The 18,395-nt window shown below is 42.8% G+C and overlaps 1 protein-coding gene across 2 annotated transcripts in view; it reads right to left on the bottom strand.

Moving 5' to 3' along the window:
• Positions 1-337: 337 nt before the first annotated feature.
• FARP2 (FERM, ARH/RhoGEF and pleckstrin domain protein 2) overlaps positions 338-18,395 on the bottom strand; it is a 75,638-nt gene continuing 57,580 nt past the window's right edge. The window contains exons 14-27 of one of the 2 annotated variants that reach the window (XM_084292346.1): positions 15,450-15,628; positions 14,755-14,844; positions 13,334-13,467; positions 12,480-12,561; positions 11,527-11,764; positions 10,606-10,736; positions 9,728-9,796; positions 9,303-9,392; positions 8,509-8,591; positions 6,743-6,861; positions 5,857-6,020; positions 3,583-3,690; positions 2,636-2,787; positions 338-1,475 (exon numbers count right to left, since the gene is read on the bottom strand). In XM_084292346.1, the coding sequence (XP_084148472.1) occupies positions 1,385-1,475; positions 2,636-2,787; positions 3,583-3,690; positions 5,857-6,020; positions 6,743-6,861; positions 8,509-8,591; positions 9,303-9,392; positions 9,728-9,796; positions 10,606-10,736; positions 11,527-11,764; positions 12,480-12,561; positions 13,334-13,467; positions 14,755-14,844; positions 15,450-15,628 (1,730 nt within the window). In that variant the 3' untranslated portion in view covers positions 338-1,384. Of the gene's footprint in view, positions 1,476-2,635; positions 2,788-3,582; positions 3,691-4,611; positions 4,752-5,856; positions 6,021-6,742; positions 6,862-8,508; positions 8,592-9,302; positions 9,393-9,727; positions 9,797-10,605; positions 10,737-11,526; positions 11,765-12,479; positions 12,562-13,333; positions 13,468-14,754; positions 14,845-15,449; positions 15,629-18,395 lie in introns of those variants that run through there. The other variant, XR_014618718.1, reaches the window with a different exon arrangement.

The raw sequence follows: 18,395 nt of genomic DNA, 5'->3' as shown, positions 1-18,395 counted from the left end.
TACAAGGCAAATGCCAAGTGAGCAGTCTGGAAAATTCCTCTTAAGCCTCCTACCTGACCACAACCCCTAAATAGCCTTGGAGAATGCACAGGTCGGCCTCCGTATGCCCCATTTCCACAGGGATCTCAGCAATCCTCCATCCTCACAACAAGCAACACTTTCTTTTGCCTTTCACTACACTACTTTCTTGTTCCTTTTTCTACTATGCAAATACTAAAATAAAAGCTCATCAAAACCATGTCCAACAGCAGTGTATGGCATTTACCTTACTTCAGTCCATCGGTAGAAGCAAACAAATATGACAGCTTTACAAAAACAAACTGCAACCATTTCAGCTTTAATACAGAGATTTAATAGAGTCCTCACACACTAATTCTCCATCTAGAATCCAGTGACTTTTACACCTTTATTAGAAATGGAAGATGGATCCCACCCCATATTTAAAGGTATGAACAGGGATTTTCAAAAGTCTTTATGTAACAGAAGCACAAGCAACAGTGACTTTCAGAGAACCTTGTTCTCCTGTATTGCTTAAATGCCTTGAAAATATCACCCACATAAGGGTGAAGAGTGTTTGCCATCCCATGCCTTAAGTAATGCCTACTACAGGATAAAAGAACTCTGGAGCTGTGATATGAGAATAGCAAGTGACCCTCTCAGCATGCACCATAGCAGAGTTTGGAGGAAAAACCATGCACCCTACCTGTACCAACCCGCAATATACTGACATCTCAACAGCTGAGTTCATTCCTCCCCCTTCCCCTGGAAAATCATTGTCTTGGCAGCTTCCAAGTAGCATAACTGTTCTATAAGAGCTGCTGTTTCTGCTCCCAATGAACTCTTCAAGCTGTATGTATCTGTGGGTCCCCCGTTAGTCTAAGGCGAGTATGCCGGCAGGTTGATGTTAACAGCAGCAAGACTGGCTGTGCAGCCAGCCACGAGCATCCAGGGAAGGGAACTGCTGGGAGCCACAGCAAGCCTGACACCAGCACTGTGAGCTGGTCACACCACTGACAGCCGCTGGTTTCCTCCCACACGTGCCGATCATCCAGTCAAAACGTAAAAACAAGGTGGTGTTTGCCTTCAGGGCAGGCAAGGGTGTTACTGTACAGGTACAACTGGACCAATATACCTTCCACAATGTGTGCACACCAAAGCTCTGCGGTTGTTAGGTTCTCTCTAAGTGGGTTCAACTGGAGCAGACCTGACCCTCTCCCATACCCTTCAGAGTGGATGTGATCCCTGTCTGCAACTCCCTAGCTCCCCCGTTCCATACCAGGTGGAAATGAGCTTCCTGGTTCTTTGCTTTCTCAACTCCAGAGACTCCTGTTTCCACCCGCATCCTTTCCTGATGTTTATGGCAGAGATCCAGCTCTGCCCCGCTTCAGTCTGAGTGACTATCCTTCTTGTCCTGGGGAAGCAAGAGACTTGACCTTGCAGGAGAGCTGGTTGCCCTCTTGATCACCTCCATCCACCTGGCAAGAAAGGAGTAACAGGGCATTAGAAGTGCTTAGCCCCTCCCTCACTGACACAATCTCATGCTTTTGTTGTGAGTAGGATTACTTTTACCAAACCTCATGAAATATCTGTTTCTGACCACAGAGTTGTGGCAAATACACTGCAGAACATGGCTGCCTGTTCAAAGAACAGCTCTACAATGCTTTGAGCTCCCAAGAGCTTTTATTAGAGCAAATTGTGTTCTCTTATAACTGTACAGGAAGTGTTTATCTGAGGAGGACGAGCTACCAACATTTTTCTTAGTGGTATGGATTGTTTTTCTTACAATCAGCTAGGTTACAGACTTGCTCATATGGCATAAAACAAAGCAACAATGAAGGAAACAATACAAACAGCAACTGTGAATTACATTTTTTCCTCTTGAAATTACTCTATGAAACCAGTTAAAGAACACAACTCTGCTGTCTCAGGTAACTGATATGTATGCTGCTCACAAGCGTGTGATGCTCTTCCCAAGGAAGGGGAAAGTACATGGTGTTTTCTCTTTCTGACTAAAAACACATTCAAACAAGCATAAACCTCAAGAAATACCCTGCAAGGCAAAAAGCAACACAAGGGTTTTAAACAGCTAATGTAATAGCAAAGTTTTGTATGTGATGGATTTTAAACACAGTTCACTTTGGACTGTATGTTTAAGCCCCTGAAAAGCTTTATTACAGAGAAAGCAGTAAACTGAAAAGCACCACAGCACTCACTGTTCTCAGCCTTGTGTTATAACTTCTCTTTCTTTAGAGATTAAGAGGAGGAAAAAAAAAAATGTATTCTTACCATAATTTTTAATGAACTATAAATCTGACTCCCTAGACCCAGTGGGGCTGAGCATCTCACAGCCCTTCCATCTATGTTGCTTCCCAGCCCCAAGAAAGCTTCAGACTGGAGAGAAAGCAGAGCCTACAGCTCTAGGTGTAACCACCAGCCTTCCCCTGCAAGGACAGGGGTTCTGGTTATGGGTACGAAGAGGAAGGAAACTTCATTACTGAGGATGTGCTGGGTGTTCGGTAAGGTCACTCAGACCAGGAAGTAGTTGGGAGTAGAGAGAGGGCTCTGCATTATCAACAAGTGAGTTAATAGCACGTTATATACTAAGAAATATATAGAGAAAAAAACATAAAATTACCTCTCAAAGGTGTATTTGCTCTCAGCCCTGAAGAAATAAACGTGGGATTTGAACTGCAGCTTGAAGACATAATCCTTCTGAATGCCATCTGCCTCTACAGGGGAGCTGACTGCATAGCCCAGCAGCGGGAGACTGGCCAAGGGATAATCGTCCTGGAAGAGCCAAACAGCACGGCCGTACTGCGAGACATCCCCTGCCACACAGCTCCCAACACTCTGCTGCACTGTAGAGTTCAGGGGCTTTGCATTTTTGCTTAGGAGCGAACGGGAGGAGGAGCTGCCTCTATCTCTCATGAAGCCTGTGCTAGGTGGTAAGACTTCCCCCAGCTCCTTGCACTGGATTACAAGAGTTACTTGCATTCTTCCCCTGCCCTCCGCTGCCTGCTGGGCTCTCCCTTTTCCCCTCCTCAGCAACTCTCTGGAATCCCAAGCACAGATCTAACTTGAAAGCTAAAATATCCTTCCCAAAAGAAGTACGCCCCCAAGAAGCCAGAGAAGAATAAACAGGTTTGGGGATGAGTAAAATGAAAAGGCAGGCATTGCACTGCAGCACAGCTCGTTACAAACACAGGTGCTGAATACACCCTGACAGAGAAATTCCTGATGCCTGCGTAACTGTTAACTGTGCTGCAGCCCCCAGCTGAGAGCAGGTGAGAGACAGAGACTGCCAGAAGGCTGCTAATTCCCTGACCTCCCTTAGTGGAAGCATCGTGAGACCTCTCTCCCCTCAAATATAAAAGGTGAGCACCATTAACACAAACTGAAATCTTGATTACAAGCTGCAAGGAGGGCCTGCAGCCTTACAGAGCCTTGCTTCATTAATTACTACCTAGTCTTTCACTGGTTACTCTCCAAATCACAACAAGAAGGGCCTGTAGCTGAAAGCAAAGGATCTCCAGGGTCCCCGCACCACCCCAAACACCACCCCTCTCAGCTACGTTGGCTCACCTGGTGCGTTTTGTAGAAGAACAGGCAGAAGTTGGTGAAGACGACCCACAGTTTCTGCCACCCGTTGCTGTTTTTGAACTTCCTCAGCAAGTACCCAGAGAGCTGGTTCTAGCACAGAACGAAAAAGAAAACTGCCATGAAACCACAGATCCCTGTCTTTGGGAAAAATAAGTCAGCTGATGCAGTTAAAGAGCTCTCGGATATAACTGTTTCTGCATAAAACAGCACTTGCTGCCATGTTTTGAAAGGCCTCCAGGATATTTCATATGGTAACTGAATGTATCTTCAGATCACCAATTCTAGGAAACAGCCCTGCTCTGTTGACATGCCAGTGATGAGCAAACTAGCAATTTCTCTCCCCTGATATGAAGTTACTTGATGTTGAACTGCTCACTGGATCTCAGTGTCACATCAGGCAGCACATGGCAGAGTGCCACGCAGACTCAGCTGTCCAGCCCCCACTGTCCTCTGCACTCTATGGCCAGGGAAACAGCGATAGCCACAAGGGCGTTCATCCCTTTAGTCCCTTTTTTTTTTCATGCAAAAAAAATAAATAAGTACAAGACACTGCGTGAGAAAGAAAATAAAGCAGCAGAGGAAACAAAGGCTGGTGATGGAAGCCAGAGCTGTAGACAGGAACGCAGCAGCTAGCTAAGCCAAGCCCCACGTGAAAAGCAGGCTGCAGGGAAGTGCTGTGCTAGTTAAATGTTGCCATCCTGGAGGCAGTCACCCAACATTTGGCCAGGGGGGTAAGGAAACCTACAGCATGGAATGAAAGCAAATGGATTTTAAAATTAGAGAAAGACAGCACACAGCAGAATTACACAGAGAACCACTCTGGGAAGCAGAAATAGAAGGAAATCCTGTACCAATGAGGCAACATTGCAACTCCTCTGCTGGATAACTGGGGCATCCTCGTGCTAGCACAACACACGGGTTCACTAAGCAATTATGGAGAGAGACGTTGCACATTTTACTTGGCATCCCATGGCTCCTCCCACCAGCGCAGAACTTGAGAGGCATTTTTACCTGGATCATGCACAGGTAATCAGACAGGGATAGGCTCTGGTTCCGGTACCAACAAACATGGGTGATTGTGTTGGGCCGTTGGGCCTGGCCCAGCAAATAGCGAGGAGGAAGCTCTGGAGAAACAGCAAGAGAGCAGAAAACTGAGCAGAGAAAAGGGGGAGAGAAAGAGAAAAACAGACCATTAGGATAAGAAAAGTGACGCCTGTTAAAGGAAAATGGATCGTGGAAAAAAATGATGGTGTTAGAACACAAAACAGAACGATGTGAGAGGATGCTGCAGGAATTCACAGGTTTAATCCCAGAGCCTGTGGGGGCAGGTATTGTTACAGGGATACAGAACAGTGAGAAGGTGCTTCTCCCAAGGGTATCATCAAGGAAAGGAAGGCTTCTTCCCTCCAATAGAAACCACCGCCTTTGCTGGCTGTAATGCCCAACTTCTGGACCCTAAGCCTGTCATCCATAAGAGCTCCCTTACTGAGCTCCCAGTACATACACACACCATGGAAACGCAAAAGCCTCACTGCCCAACTTAAATACTTCCACTAAACAAAAAAATACCTTAACTGCAGGGCAAGGAAAGTACAAAATACACAATACATTGTCTTATTGCTGTTTGGCTAGTGAGTAACCTCCTTTTTCTCTTCTTGGTACTTAGGGTATCTCCCACTTCTGGAAATCTTCCAAGTATGGCAGCCTCCAGGAAGGTTTCCTAGCCAATTAAACCCGCTGATCTGCCTCCTAATGTTAAACTGAGATGCCAGTGCAAGCAGCACGCAGAACAGACATCTGTCTCAAAACGTGCAGGACTCAGAAACAAAACGTGCCATCAGTGCTGCCCCAAGCCACGCCAAGGGTCAGACCCAGCAGAACAGCAGCGCAGCAAATGCATAATAAAGCTCTGTTCAGCCTAACCCAATACCAGTCTAAACTCCCCCTGCAAGGCTCATTAAACCCAAATGAATCATTCAGGCCTCGGATATTGTGGTTTCCTATGAAATTTCCCTCCTTCAGCACATTTTCTGAAACAAAGGCCTGCTGCAGGGACAGCGCGGTGCACGTGCTTGGCGGACACGCAGACATGCACGAAGGTGAGCAGACATGCAGCGGCCTTCCCATCACCCATGCTCTCCCGCAGACAGCAGAAGTGCTTCAATGGCAAAATGGAGCATGTAGTGGAGGATGAGCAGAGGCTGAGCGAGCCAAGACGGACAGAGGAAGACGTGAGAGCTGTGCCCTGTGGGGTACCTCAACAGCCACACTGTGGTCAGTCATGGAGACGCTGGTGTTGCGGTACCAGCACACGTGCATGGTTGTGTTGGCACGGTGGTGGCTCTGCCTGTCCAAGGAGCTACGAGAAGAGTGTATGTCATCTTCGGACTCCTGTTCTAGAGAGACCTCATCAGAGGATCCTGGGGGAGGAGAATTCAGCAGCGGTTTAAGAAAACTGTGCAATACAAAGAGCAAGAGGAACAGGGATTCCTGTAAAAAAAACAACTGTCTTTCCTCTTGCAATGGCCCATTTTTAAAACGCATCAACCTGAATGTTACACAACTCCTAAAAGTCACTCTGAGCAGCTAATTTTGGCTTTCATTGCTCAGCTCTGCTTGGGGCAGCTGATTCAATGTTCTAGGGCAAGGGAGGAAAGATAAAAAAGCAACGAACAAAAACCCCACACTTCACCTTCAGCTGATCCTTAGTGAGAAACAGAAAGTGCTCTAGGAAGGGATACTACAAATTTCACCACATCCATGACACCAGAGATATGCACAAATAATGCTGGGCTATAAAACAAGCTGTTGAACTCCAAAGACACCACTGAATTTAAGGACAAGAAAACACAACCTGGTTAAATGGAGAAAGTATCTATAGAAGAGATGAATAAGGACCTTATAAAATTAACAATTCTGCAGCTGGAGCATCTCTGCTGCAATTAGAGCTACCAGCAACATCAGTCAAGGAAGACAAGCGTATTTACTTGTCATATTTACTAAGACATAACAAGAGTACAAGAGCTCTCCAATACCATATGAACAATAAAATATTCCATTTATGTCATCAAATTTACAATAGGAAAAATGAGAAGGACTTAAATGTCTGACACGTTTCAAGAGGGCAAGAAACATCACTTACTGTTGGAGCGATTGCATACGGAGTTGTCCAGAAGCATATCAGATTTCTCAGTAGATTTCTTGGCCATTTCAATTGCCATGTTCAGGTCTTCCATCCACTTTCCCATCTCCAAGCGGGTGCTGCAAGACAAACAGTGTGAATGGTGACCACCCCAGCCTGGAGCCATGGCAAAGTGCAAGATTTCTAAACAAAGGCAAAAGTCACTGTCCAATGAGCACTCCCTTTCCATTAAAATAAAATCAGAAAATTCCTCCAAAACACCAACTTTTCAGACAGGAAGCTGACTTCACATAGTGTTCACCACTACCTTCAAGCCTTGAAACAAGATTAAAATAACCATTTTAAAACTTGGGCTTCACAAGAAAGAGAATGAATAGGCAGCCAAAGGGCCATATAATATCCCCATGCAGACCTGCCAGAATAATTTCAATAATAGCTATTGTTCAAGACAAGGTTATTACCCAGCAGAGAAGCCTATGAATTTGACTTTTAGTGCTCCAATTCTGTACTTTAGCGTACCCAACTCCAGCTGCTTTTTAGGAGACAAAGCCTTCTAAAGCTGATCCTGAGAGAACAGGTGTAGTAGAGATCTTAAAGTACATTTCAGATAAAAAGGCAAAAAAAGTGCAATATTGAAGAATATCGCTGAAATACAAGTATGTATGCTGTTTGGATGCCAAACACAAAGTGCTAAACTAAAAAGGCAGCACAGTCTTCGTCAAATATTTTGCATACCTTGTCCTTTACAGCATGAATTGGTCAGGTTAGCAAAAAGATCAATAAAACTCATACATCAGCATACCAAGATGAATTACACTATCTTCAGATGGATTTACTTGTGGTCAAGCAGAGCAACTTGCCTGATTGACAGCTGAATTTAAGTCTAGGATTTGTGTGTTATCTTATGTATTCCATTGTGAGCATTTACAAAACCATTGCACATAAGCAAAGCCTAATTCTACACATTGCACCTCTAAATATGCTACCGGTCCTCCTTGCCCATCTTTTTTTTTTTACCATTCAAAACACAGCAGTGTGAGTTACTGCAGAGACAGTTTTGGTGCAAAGGCAGTTTGGCATATTCTCTCCCTTACGTGATGAGCATCCTGAGTGCTGCCAACCAAATCTTGTCATTTCTGAGCATTCCCACACTTGGGAACTAGCACCAGCTGATGCAGAAACTGCTTCCCACAGAGACTGCTGGGTCCCAGTGGTGCTGCTCTCATCCTCCCCACGTCAGGCTTTTCTTGAGCTGTTGTAGCTGCACCTGCCTGATGCAGTAATTCCTCACACCAAGCTCGCTGCATAAGTGACACTGACAAGAGATCAGTTCTCTCTCTCCAAGCAAGCCTTTACTTTTCTTCTCATCTCCCAGCTCCCTCTCCTCCTTGCATCAGTTTGCATGTTCTGGATTTTAATTCTTTTTGGTATTCTAAAATATTTGTATGCTCACATTTCAGTTTGTCTTCTGCTTTACAGCAGTTGTTTAGAGAATGCCATTGGCAACTCAGCTAACTAGAAAACAACGCAATAGCAACATTATTGCTGCTGCTGTGTTTAATAATACACCGTTCTTTTAGATAAACTACTCCTTCCTAAAGCACAGTATTGATAAAGGAATTGTGAGGTGTCATGCATTTGTTCTGAAGTTATGTTTTCCAAAGGACACAAGAAACATTCCCATCTCTACACCGAATCATCAAACAATAACTCTTTGGAGAAGGTATCTCTCAAACCTACATGCAGTTGAGGAAAATAAATGTTACCTTGCTGCCACTACTATGGTTTTTTGTGCTGAATAGATTGTGAAGCAGTGTGGGACAGCCCATTCATTCTCACTCTCCTCCACCTGCAGAAAAAGAAAAGGCTTTTCTCATCACTGTTCAGTGATTGGTAAAGACTAAAAATTCTTCCCTTTGGCTGGCTAGGAATTTGAGTCACAGTATGACTAAAACTCAGTTGCAGGAAATGCAAAAACAGCTGCTCTTTTATGACTATCACCTACTTTAAGTCTGTTTTTGCTCTCTATAAAAATCTTTATGGTGTGTTTCTACTGCCATATCTCTAGCTGCACAGCACGACATTCAACAGGGTGAAGAAAGGAGGATTCTGAGCAGGATTCAGCTTACTACTTACCGGTGGGTCAAGCACTATCAGCTGCATATCAAACACAAAAAGAACAATCCCATTAGAATATGGGGGGCAGGGACACAAGAGGATCGATTTTCTGCCTAAGTATGTACACAGCAAAAAAAGAAAAAAAAAATCCATATTCCCAGATAAGCTTCTTGGTGTGGCGTGAAAATTAATGGTCAAATGTGCTCCAGCTGCTTTGCTAATGAGATAGAAGGAATAAACTTATCCATGTATATGAATCTTTGTTTAGACCATAGGCTGAGGCACATGAAGGTCCAGCTCACGACCAGCAGTACCACAGCTGCTCCCACTAGCCTGAAAGGTGTTTTCTGGTTCAGCCCTCACATCCCTGAAGCAATGCCTCAACCTGACTTAAAGCATCCCAGTGCATAAGGAAATGACTTTGCAATTTCACACTACTTACCAGCATCCCATGCAGAGGAAGATGCCCATGAATTTTGAATTGATTTGTCCCTGTAACCCCTTTGCTTGTGTACAGTAACATATCTGAGAACTGAAAAACAGAGGAAGAATACAATCAATATTCTGCAAACAGCAGGTTGTAACAAGTATTTTTGACATTTTAGAAATCTGTTGTTTAAACATTATAGACACAGGGAAAACCACCATTTCATCACCACTTTGGCCTGCTTTCCTTAAAACAATACTGTTGTTTATTTAGAGAGCACAGAGAGCACAATCACAGTCACCCTCTATAAAAAAACCTTCAGAATAAAATTTTAGCTATGATTACTTATTTTCATCATAAACACACAAGAACACACTTTCCACAACAGCTTTATCTTGAAGACCTTGAGCAGTCTGCAGTAAAGCAAAAGTAGTACCCACCAGAAAGAACATCCGCTGCTGTAAACCCTTCTTTGTGAGCTTGTACAGGCAACCTTCGCGGATAAATTCCTGCAGAAGAAAAGTAAAAGTAAGGCAAAGCTTTATCTTTCCCAAACACAGAATTTTTATGGTTCTTTGTTTTCATCCCGGAGTGTACAGATGTTGATTGGTAGCCAGCAATGATCCCGAACAGATTTGTTAAACGCCAAACATCATTCCTTCCGTTTGGTAACATGAATCAGCTCCTTGCTGCAGCCAGCACTTAAATCAGTGAAGCAAGAGAAGGAAATCGAGCAGAGTTCCTGTTGGATTTCAGCAGTTCACCTATTACACTTACATCCCATTGCAGTGATTGCCATCACATCCCAGAAGCATAAGCGATGCTCCTGTGCTTATGCTCAGTATATCTAGCAAAAACAAACAAACATAAAAACCAAGCAGGAACTAACCAAGCTCCCACAAAAACAGTCACCAATGCGGCTTTGTCCAGTGACGCTCCTCTCACCACTGCTGTTGCCATGTGGTCTCAGTCCGCAAAGAGAGACTGCATCAGACACACATAAGCAGAGTTGGCAGTGGACTTGTATCGAGTACATGACACACTGCTTCCGAGCCAAACACAGAGTGCCACGTCCCAGCACACCCACTTTCTGCCATATCGGAAACATGAAACTGTAGGCAGAGTAAGCAGAAGCATTTTTTATCTATTTCCCTACAGTAACACCAAGGGAAAAATGTGACCTGCTATGAAGACAATTATTATACGAAGCCTTCACAGGCATTCTGGTATAGAGGTGGTTACAGTAAATACATTGTGGAAATGGATTCCTTGGCAGTAAAAACAACACAGGCTGTAGAAACTAAGTGAAGTTACTTACCCTCCCAGGTGCCGTGAGATTATCTATACCAATCAAGTCGTGCTGTAGCTCTGTCAGTTTCTGGAAATTCTCCAAGCGGATAAGACTGTGCTGTAGCTGAGAGGTCATCTCTGTGACTTCCTTCAGTGCATCTGTAGGGAAAATGGCACCAAACGGATCAGAATAGAGGAGACAAACTCAGGCCACAAGTTTTAACCCTGGAAAAATGAATCTGAAATCAATAGCCAGATTTATTCTTGAGAAACATTTCATAGCTACATAGGGACAAAACAGAGATTAATTAGCAACTGCAAAGTGCTTCCTATGCTTCTGGAGATTATTTGGTATATGAGACTTAGCACAACTAAAAAGTAATTACCATATAGCCAAAAGTCAATTCCAAAATTAAGAACAACTATTTCTGCCAAAGATTACTTTATAAAAAATAAAATGAAATCTGCAAATGAAACAGTTTCTTTGAAAGTTCTCTCTTGCATTTTCCAAACTAACAGTTAAGGTAATTTTCTATCTGTTGCAGAAAACTTCAGAGCCCTGCACCAGAGCACAGCAGGAGACTAGCAAAGCCTCCTACTCAAAAATTTTAAAGAAGAACAAAATTAATTTTTAAACATAGCCTGAACATGTTTTGAACTAAGCTGCCTTCTGACAGTTTTCTGCTTGATGTATTCTACTTTTTTCTCAGATATTTAAATTAGAGAATTCACTTAGGAGTTGCGTTTTCAACAACCTAAATCAAAACTTCTGTATATTTCTCATAGTCGCATATGAGAATAAGAGATCCTGAATGGAGAAAAGGATAGTTTACATTGAGTGTGCAGATAGAAGTAATGCTTACTGTCTCCTGCAGGGTACCTGCAAAATTTGGTATGTACAGGGGAATGGGATTGTGCCTAGCACATATACAGCTGAGTGCTCACTCACTCCGGCAGTCTGCAAAGTCCCGGTGCTCCGCTGTGTAGTGCTTGCAAAGTCTCCCCAAGATCAGCTTGTAGTGCATTAGTCTCTGGATTGGTTTGAGCAGAAAAGTGTTGAGTGGCAGATAGCAAACTTTCTGCAGCTCAAACTCCTTATAAACCATTTCCAGCTTCTTCAGGCGTTTAGTTGCTTTCTCCAGTTCTGTCAGGACCTCATCATGCTTCTGCAAGTAACTTGTAAACTCCTGTTGAATCATAAAAAATTACTCAGATTAAAGGAAAACACAGTCTCCTCCAGACTTCACAGTAAATAAGAAACAACTTTTCGCCTCTTTACTTTTGTCTCAGACCATGACTTCGTAATCCAAGACTGCATACACTGTCATAAATACTGACAAAAACCAGCATTGACTACATTATATGTTTTAACCACTTTGTTAAAAAAGCAGTATTAAAATTAATATTTGCTTGATTGCCAACTGTTTGCTATGTATGTCAGCTAGGCTGATGTTTGCCTTTTATGAAAACTGCCAGTACTATCACTAGTTAATGCTTTTCCATTCCAAGACAATTATTGTTGATTACTGACTTCTTTCAAGTTAGGACAGGCAGAAGTGAGCTGAGGAATAATCGTTCCTCTACTGCAACACAAATGTGACTGTCCCACAAAGGTCCTCTAGGTCCTCCTAGTGAAGCTAATTTAACAATCTTTCCTTGTCTTACACTGAGTAGCCAAAAAAACATATAGCCTTTCCTCAAGGTAAAATTAGGTGGTCAAATAAGCAGCAGTTGTATAAATCCTTGTTGTAAATATTATGTTTTATTTTTATTTAGCAACGTTAATTGTTTGCAAGTCATTTCAAGTTAAGTTAAAATCCTAAACCTTGAAGCATCATTCTTGACAACAGGATAAAAATGAATCAACAACGCTGAAATTCCATTATTTAAATCCTTAGCTACCTTTAGAGTACGCATATTCCTGAGCATGACATCTCCAATGCGTTGATAATCTCCTTTCATGTGAGCATTGGTTTTTCCTTCCCTGAAATGTACGTAAAAAGATGAATTAAGAAAATTCAGTCCATGAGAGAGGAAGACATTTCCATTTCCTCCCTCCAATCCACCCTTTACTTCAAGACAGAATCTTTAAGAAAGGCTTCCCAGGTATCTGCATATTTAAGAACTACTTTTGTAAAATTAAGGGAAGCAGTACTAATATTAATCCTTCCTCTACCCATTTGTAGCTGCATTTCCTTTCCCTACATTTCTTAGCATTTCCATTTCACTGCTTGGTTTGAAAATTTGGTACAGTAAATGTGGAAGCAACATGTAGTAACAAAAACAAATTTTGAATGGAAATTAGATTCTTTATATATTACGTCTCAGGCCAGGAGAAGGTAATACATAGATTAAAGGATGGTCTTTAAAGTAAATTGTGCGGCAAGATTGAACTCTAATTATAAAAAGTATTTTCCAGATTTTCACCAGAGATTCATTAACTGGAAGACATTGAAAAAGCTCACATATTATCTTTTTGACTTTGTGTTCCTTCTCTTTTCTAAGGCTAGAGAAATAACAAGAAGTTGTATTACAAAAACCTTGGTCTGGCACACAACTCATATGAATACAGGATAGCACCGACAAGACAGTGCTTGGAAATTTTACTTATTATTTTTTAATTATAATGGATTAAAATATTTTCACTGAGTCTAAGTAGAAATACCAATCAAAATACAGACAAAGTACATTTTTGATGTGAGGACATAAAAGGTTCTCTCTGACTGTTGACCATGCACTGCACTATTAATGCTTACCAGAGTGATAACCTTTGCTCAATTTCTTTCAGAAACCCTCGATGAAACTCATAAATTGGGTCTATGTTAGAGAAGAGTAATGTCATCAGGCCTTCTGGCATAGCATTCTCCTTGATGACTGCACTGCGAAACCACTGCAGGAAGAATCATAAATTACGTTTTTTTTCTCTGTTTAAGAAACGTACTCTGTTTAAGGTGTTTATCACCAGCATAAACATTTCTGCTTCTGCAGGGATGGGGGAAGGAGAAAGTGTATGAACAAGGAAACAGCAGAAAGGAAGAAGAAACATTCAGGGAAGATCTGAGAAAGATGAAAAGATGTTATTCCTTTCCTTGCCAAACATTACAAATATGAGGCTTGTTGTTGTTTCCAGGCATAAGCATGTTTCTTAATGCAATGATGAAATGGTTGGTAATGACTCTGAGGCACAGCGAATTACAGAGTAACTGCCACAGATGATGTTTTATGTCTGCTTTTACTTCAAGGCAGAACCACAGCTCTTTCATAAAACTTGTAGCCATGTACAAGTTATTTAGCAGCTCAAGTTGTGTGTCACATATGGCCCTTTATTTTAAATCACTTTTAGTTCCCAGCTTTCTGTCAGGGATGGGAACATGACAGAAATCCTCTGAGGTACCATATGTTCCCAAGCCTTTTAGGAAAGTTCTGGGAAGTCTGTAGGAGGAACCTCAGTGAGATGATGCTCACTGAATTCTCACAAAACACAACTGACGATGTATGGTACAAAGGGCACAAACTTCTCTTTGATGAAATTAAAGCAATCATTTGTAGAAACACAGCAGCCACATCATGTTCAAGTCTGGAATAAGTAGAGAAATAGCTCTTAAAGAGTTGGAAACAAAGCTGTCATCCAAGTCATCCAAAGCTGTCATCCAACTCCGTCAGCTACTCTGGTCTTTCTCGCCTCCTTAAAATAAGGTGGGGTAAAAAAAAATAAATAATAATAATTAAGGACTAAACCTCTCAAAACTCCATGGATCCTTAATACTCTTTGAAATTGTCATCTACTCTCATAATATGAAGTTTCACAAGGAATCCCAAGGTGATGACAGCTAGATTATAAGCACAGCTGACAGCAACAGCAATCAGTGAAGCTGAATACACAACATTTTTAGGCTATCCTGATGTACCCTGTGTTCAGAATTTTCTAAGAGAGATTTTGCCTAAACCACAGAAATTATAAGATGTAGCTATTGGAGCTAGTGACAAAGAAGTCTAAAGACGATATCTGCTCTCCCACACAAGGGCCTATATAACAAGGAAGGTAAGAGCTACATGGCTCAAGGATCACGTTTTATTGGAAGACCTTCTTCTGCTATCTGGAAGAAATTCCAAATTCTTCCAAATCAATTATTACAAATCTTAAGAAAAAGCATTAAAGAAAGCTAAAACCACTTACCACTGTAATAACTTCCAGGTCCTTTAAATATGTCCGTTCTGTAGCAAGAATCTCTTTTGCTATGAAGTATGCTTTGTCAGTTGGATAGCGCTGAAAGAATACAAAATGATCAACAGATATTGTGATATGTGTGAATAGATATTGTGATACTGTGCGATTCTGTACTGTGTTGAGAATCATCTTGAACATTTCACTTCTTCTCAAGTGTCCTTTCAAATAGTTTCAGCACAAGGATGAACCCTTTTTACATTCTACCATAACACAGTTACAGCCCAAAATGTACCAAGTACAGTTTTATACTAAATATGCATCAACTGTTTCCCAAAAATAGCTCATCTTGGGAAGCAGCATCTCATTTCCATTCCAAGGTAGAAAAGACAGGTTGTGAGAAGAGCTTCCTGCTGCTCTGGAGCCCTCTGCAGTGAGCTCCTGCTAAAACACCAGAATGTCATGCCAGCAACCAAAACAGAATCCACCAATACCAACAAGGCAGGGGGAGATTCCTGCCCTAACAATGAGGCTTGATTAAATCTTCAGCACTGAAGTTTTTAACATGAATAACCAAACACATTCATTTTCAAAAAAAAAAAAAAAAAAGCAATCAACATTCAGTGACCCGAAAGCATAACTCCTCACCTGAAATGATCATTTCACTCATTAAAGTAAATAAATTCTCTGGAGCGTCATTATCTCACCTTACGTTTCATTTCGTCATCCTCTTCTATCCTGGCACCGCCAGCGTCACTGAGGACCGGACTCAGAAGAGGAGATGAACCCTGGCCAGCTGCATTCAAATTCACCTGAAACACTGTGTTCAAGCCCAGGGGACTCTTCAGCACAAGTGAGGAGAGCTGAGAATGGTCCACTGGGAGGCCTAGAGGGGAAGAGAATGAGAAGATGGAGCGGAAAAAGAGAAAAATATTTTTGAAGATACTATGTCTAAGACAACTACCCACTGCTAGCGTAAACCATAATTGCTATTTCAGAACATATATATGTGTGTGTATGTATATGTATATACAAAAGGAACACACATCCAAATACTTAAGCATGTTTTTCAACGTAAACAGAGTTTTCTGCACAAACCAGCTGTTATGTGGCTGTGCAGTACGGACAGATACCTTCAGAACTACATTTATTGATACAGATAAATTGCTTACAGTCTAGGAAGAAGTGCTCAAATCCCACTGGATTTTGTTGCATAACAGGGTTCACAACATAGGATTATACTGCAAGTAGCAAGAACACACCTTTTAATTCTTCCTTTTCTAAAATAAGAATTACTTTTGACCCCAGCGAAATCTAGGCTAAATCCTTGTGCTATGTCCCACTCCAGAAAAAATCCAGAAGACAAAGCTAGTAAGAAATACATTCTGAATTCAGGGAATCTCCAACACTGTATTCATGGGAGAGGAAAACAATTGTAGACCAAAAGGGACCACATGACAGATTTCATGCATGGCTCTTCTGCCATGTGTACAAATGGAATAATCCACTGATCTCAGGAAACCAAATTTGCAGCACTACGAAAGATGAGCATTTTAACTGGATGGATACAACCCTGTACACAGCAAAGCATGTCTGAAAGCGGAGCAGCGTGTGCTGCTTTGCTCTGGATTGGTAATTTTGGTATTTTTTATTTTGTATTTGTGGACCCATTAAAGATTTCCAATACTTAAATAAACCACCACTACTGTGAATTTAAAGCCCATTACTAGCAGGTAGCTGCTGTCCTCCATTTTGCAGACTCCCTAGACACAACATGCAGACCCCCGTGGGGCCCTGCAGTGAGCACGACTGTTCAAAACCTGCTTTTTAGGACCAAATGAAGGCAACGGATACTCCAATTATTCACACTAGAACCATGACATTCCTACCTAAATTACCTTCCCCCCCCCCCCCCCCATGATAAACAGCCAAGCTTCATTAGATCAGACAACTAAGCAGGCACTCAGCACTTCGGTATCTCTCACTTCTACTGCACTGTTCAAACATTCAGTCATTCTTGCAACACTCCCTGGCGTTATTTTTTGCATTCCATGCAGAAAGGAAGGGCTAAATCACCTGACCAAAGGCCAACAGAAAACAGACAGCAAAGCCAAAAATGTGAGCTGCACTATCAGCCCTGAGCCTCGAGCTGCACCTCCCCAGGCATCAGCCTGAGCAGTTCCCACAGGCATTTCTGAAATTTCCTTCAGTTTGGATTTTCTTGTCCTGACAACTGCTAACTCCTGTCCCCTAGGGAATTCACGCAGAGAGCAGGTTGACATCTACACCTTCCTTCCGTATTATCACTCCCACTGCAGATTCAACTTCGCACGACTTCTGCATGAGACCTGTGTATTAACCCTCCCATTGGTTTCACTAGTCGTCCTCTTCCCGTTGCCAAACCACTTAAAAATCGCCTCAAAAAAATCTTTTCAGACACGCACACCCCACGGCACACGTGCTGGGGGAGAAGTATGAGCTTTCTCGCTCCCAGCGGGCAGGAGCCAGCTGCTGCTCTTTGGCTCAGGAAGCAAAACCACTTAAATGCGCAGTTGCAGCATGACAGTGACGAGGAAGCTGAAGTGCGTAATTTTCACATTGACAAATGCAGGAAGCTAAACAGTGCTGCGCTCGGTCACCTGGAAGAGATTCAGCTGATTAAGGCTGCGGAGTTAACTATTAATACACTAGCCAAGCAAAGGCATTCTGGAGCGCACGTTGCTCCTGCCCGTGCATTTCCTTCATTCCAGCTACTTTTAATGTTAACACCGGGAAGCGACAACGTCTGATATTTGTTTCACCCACGCGGGGCCAAGAGGCTGTTGGAAGGCTGCTTTTCCATGTCACGGACAGTGAAACAGCTTCAGAACGAAAAGGTAACCAGTGCTAGAGGCTCTTTAAATTCCTGGAGTTTAACACCATGTGGCCACACGTTCCAGAAGCTTTCATATTAGTTACTTCTGGGTAGACAGCCCCACTGTCCAGGCACGCAGGGAGCAGAGGGATGATTTACCACAGACACTCCACCGCCCATCTCCGTCAAACCATCTGGTTTTCACTTTATTACTCCGTCAGGAGAAGACGGCCATTAAATCTATTTAAAACACTCATTAGCTCATTTGTATCCGACACGGAGATCCCTGTCCCTTGCAGACAGAGTAAAAGGAGAAGCCCAAAGCAAGGGCCACATTGCTGGATGTGAAGGCAGCGCTCCCTCACCCAGCACTGGCACCGGGGCCTTCTCTGTGGCAGCTGCCCGGAACATGGCCGCCGGCCCCTGCCCACACACGGCCTCGGCTCGCTCCCCGAGGATGACAAAGCACCAAAGGCAAATTCTGCAAAAGGGACATTCCTTGGTTAACGTGCCATCCAAAGTTGGGCTTTTCTAGGAAAGGCTGCAGAACATCATGCAAAGCCGGGATGTTTTTTTAATTATTGCTGTCTTTGGGGATTTTGTTTGCTTGCTTGCTTTTTTCACTGCTTTCAGCAGGCATTGAACACAGTAAACTCCTTGTGAGGTGGGACAACACAGGTGGGAAGGTGACGGTGTGGGAACGCATCCCCAGACAGCACGACCCGCAGCAGCAAGGTGGGCAGGGGTCTGCTCGCAGCGGGGCCGCCCAGGTGTGTTCTGCACCAAGCAGACACCACTT

This window comes from Netta rufina (genome assembly GCF_964035555.1).
Source record: "Netta rufina genome assembly, chromosome: 9".
NCBI classification, from domain to species: Eukaryota; Metazoa; Chordata; class Aves; order Anseriformes; family Anatidae; genus Netta; species Netta rufina.
This window is presented reverse-complemented; position numbering and strand designations above follow the sequence as displayed.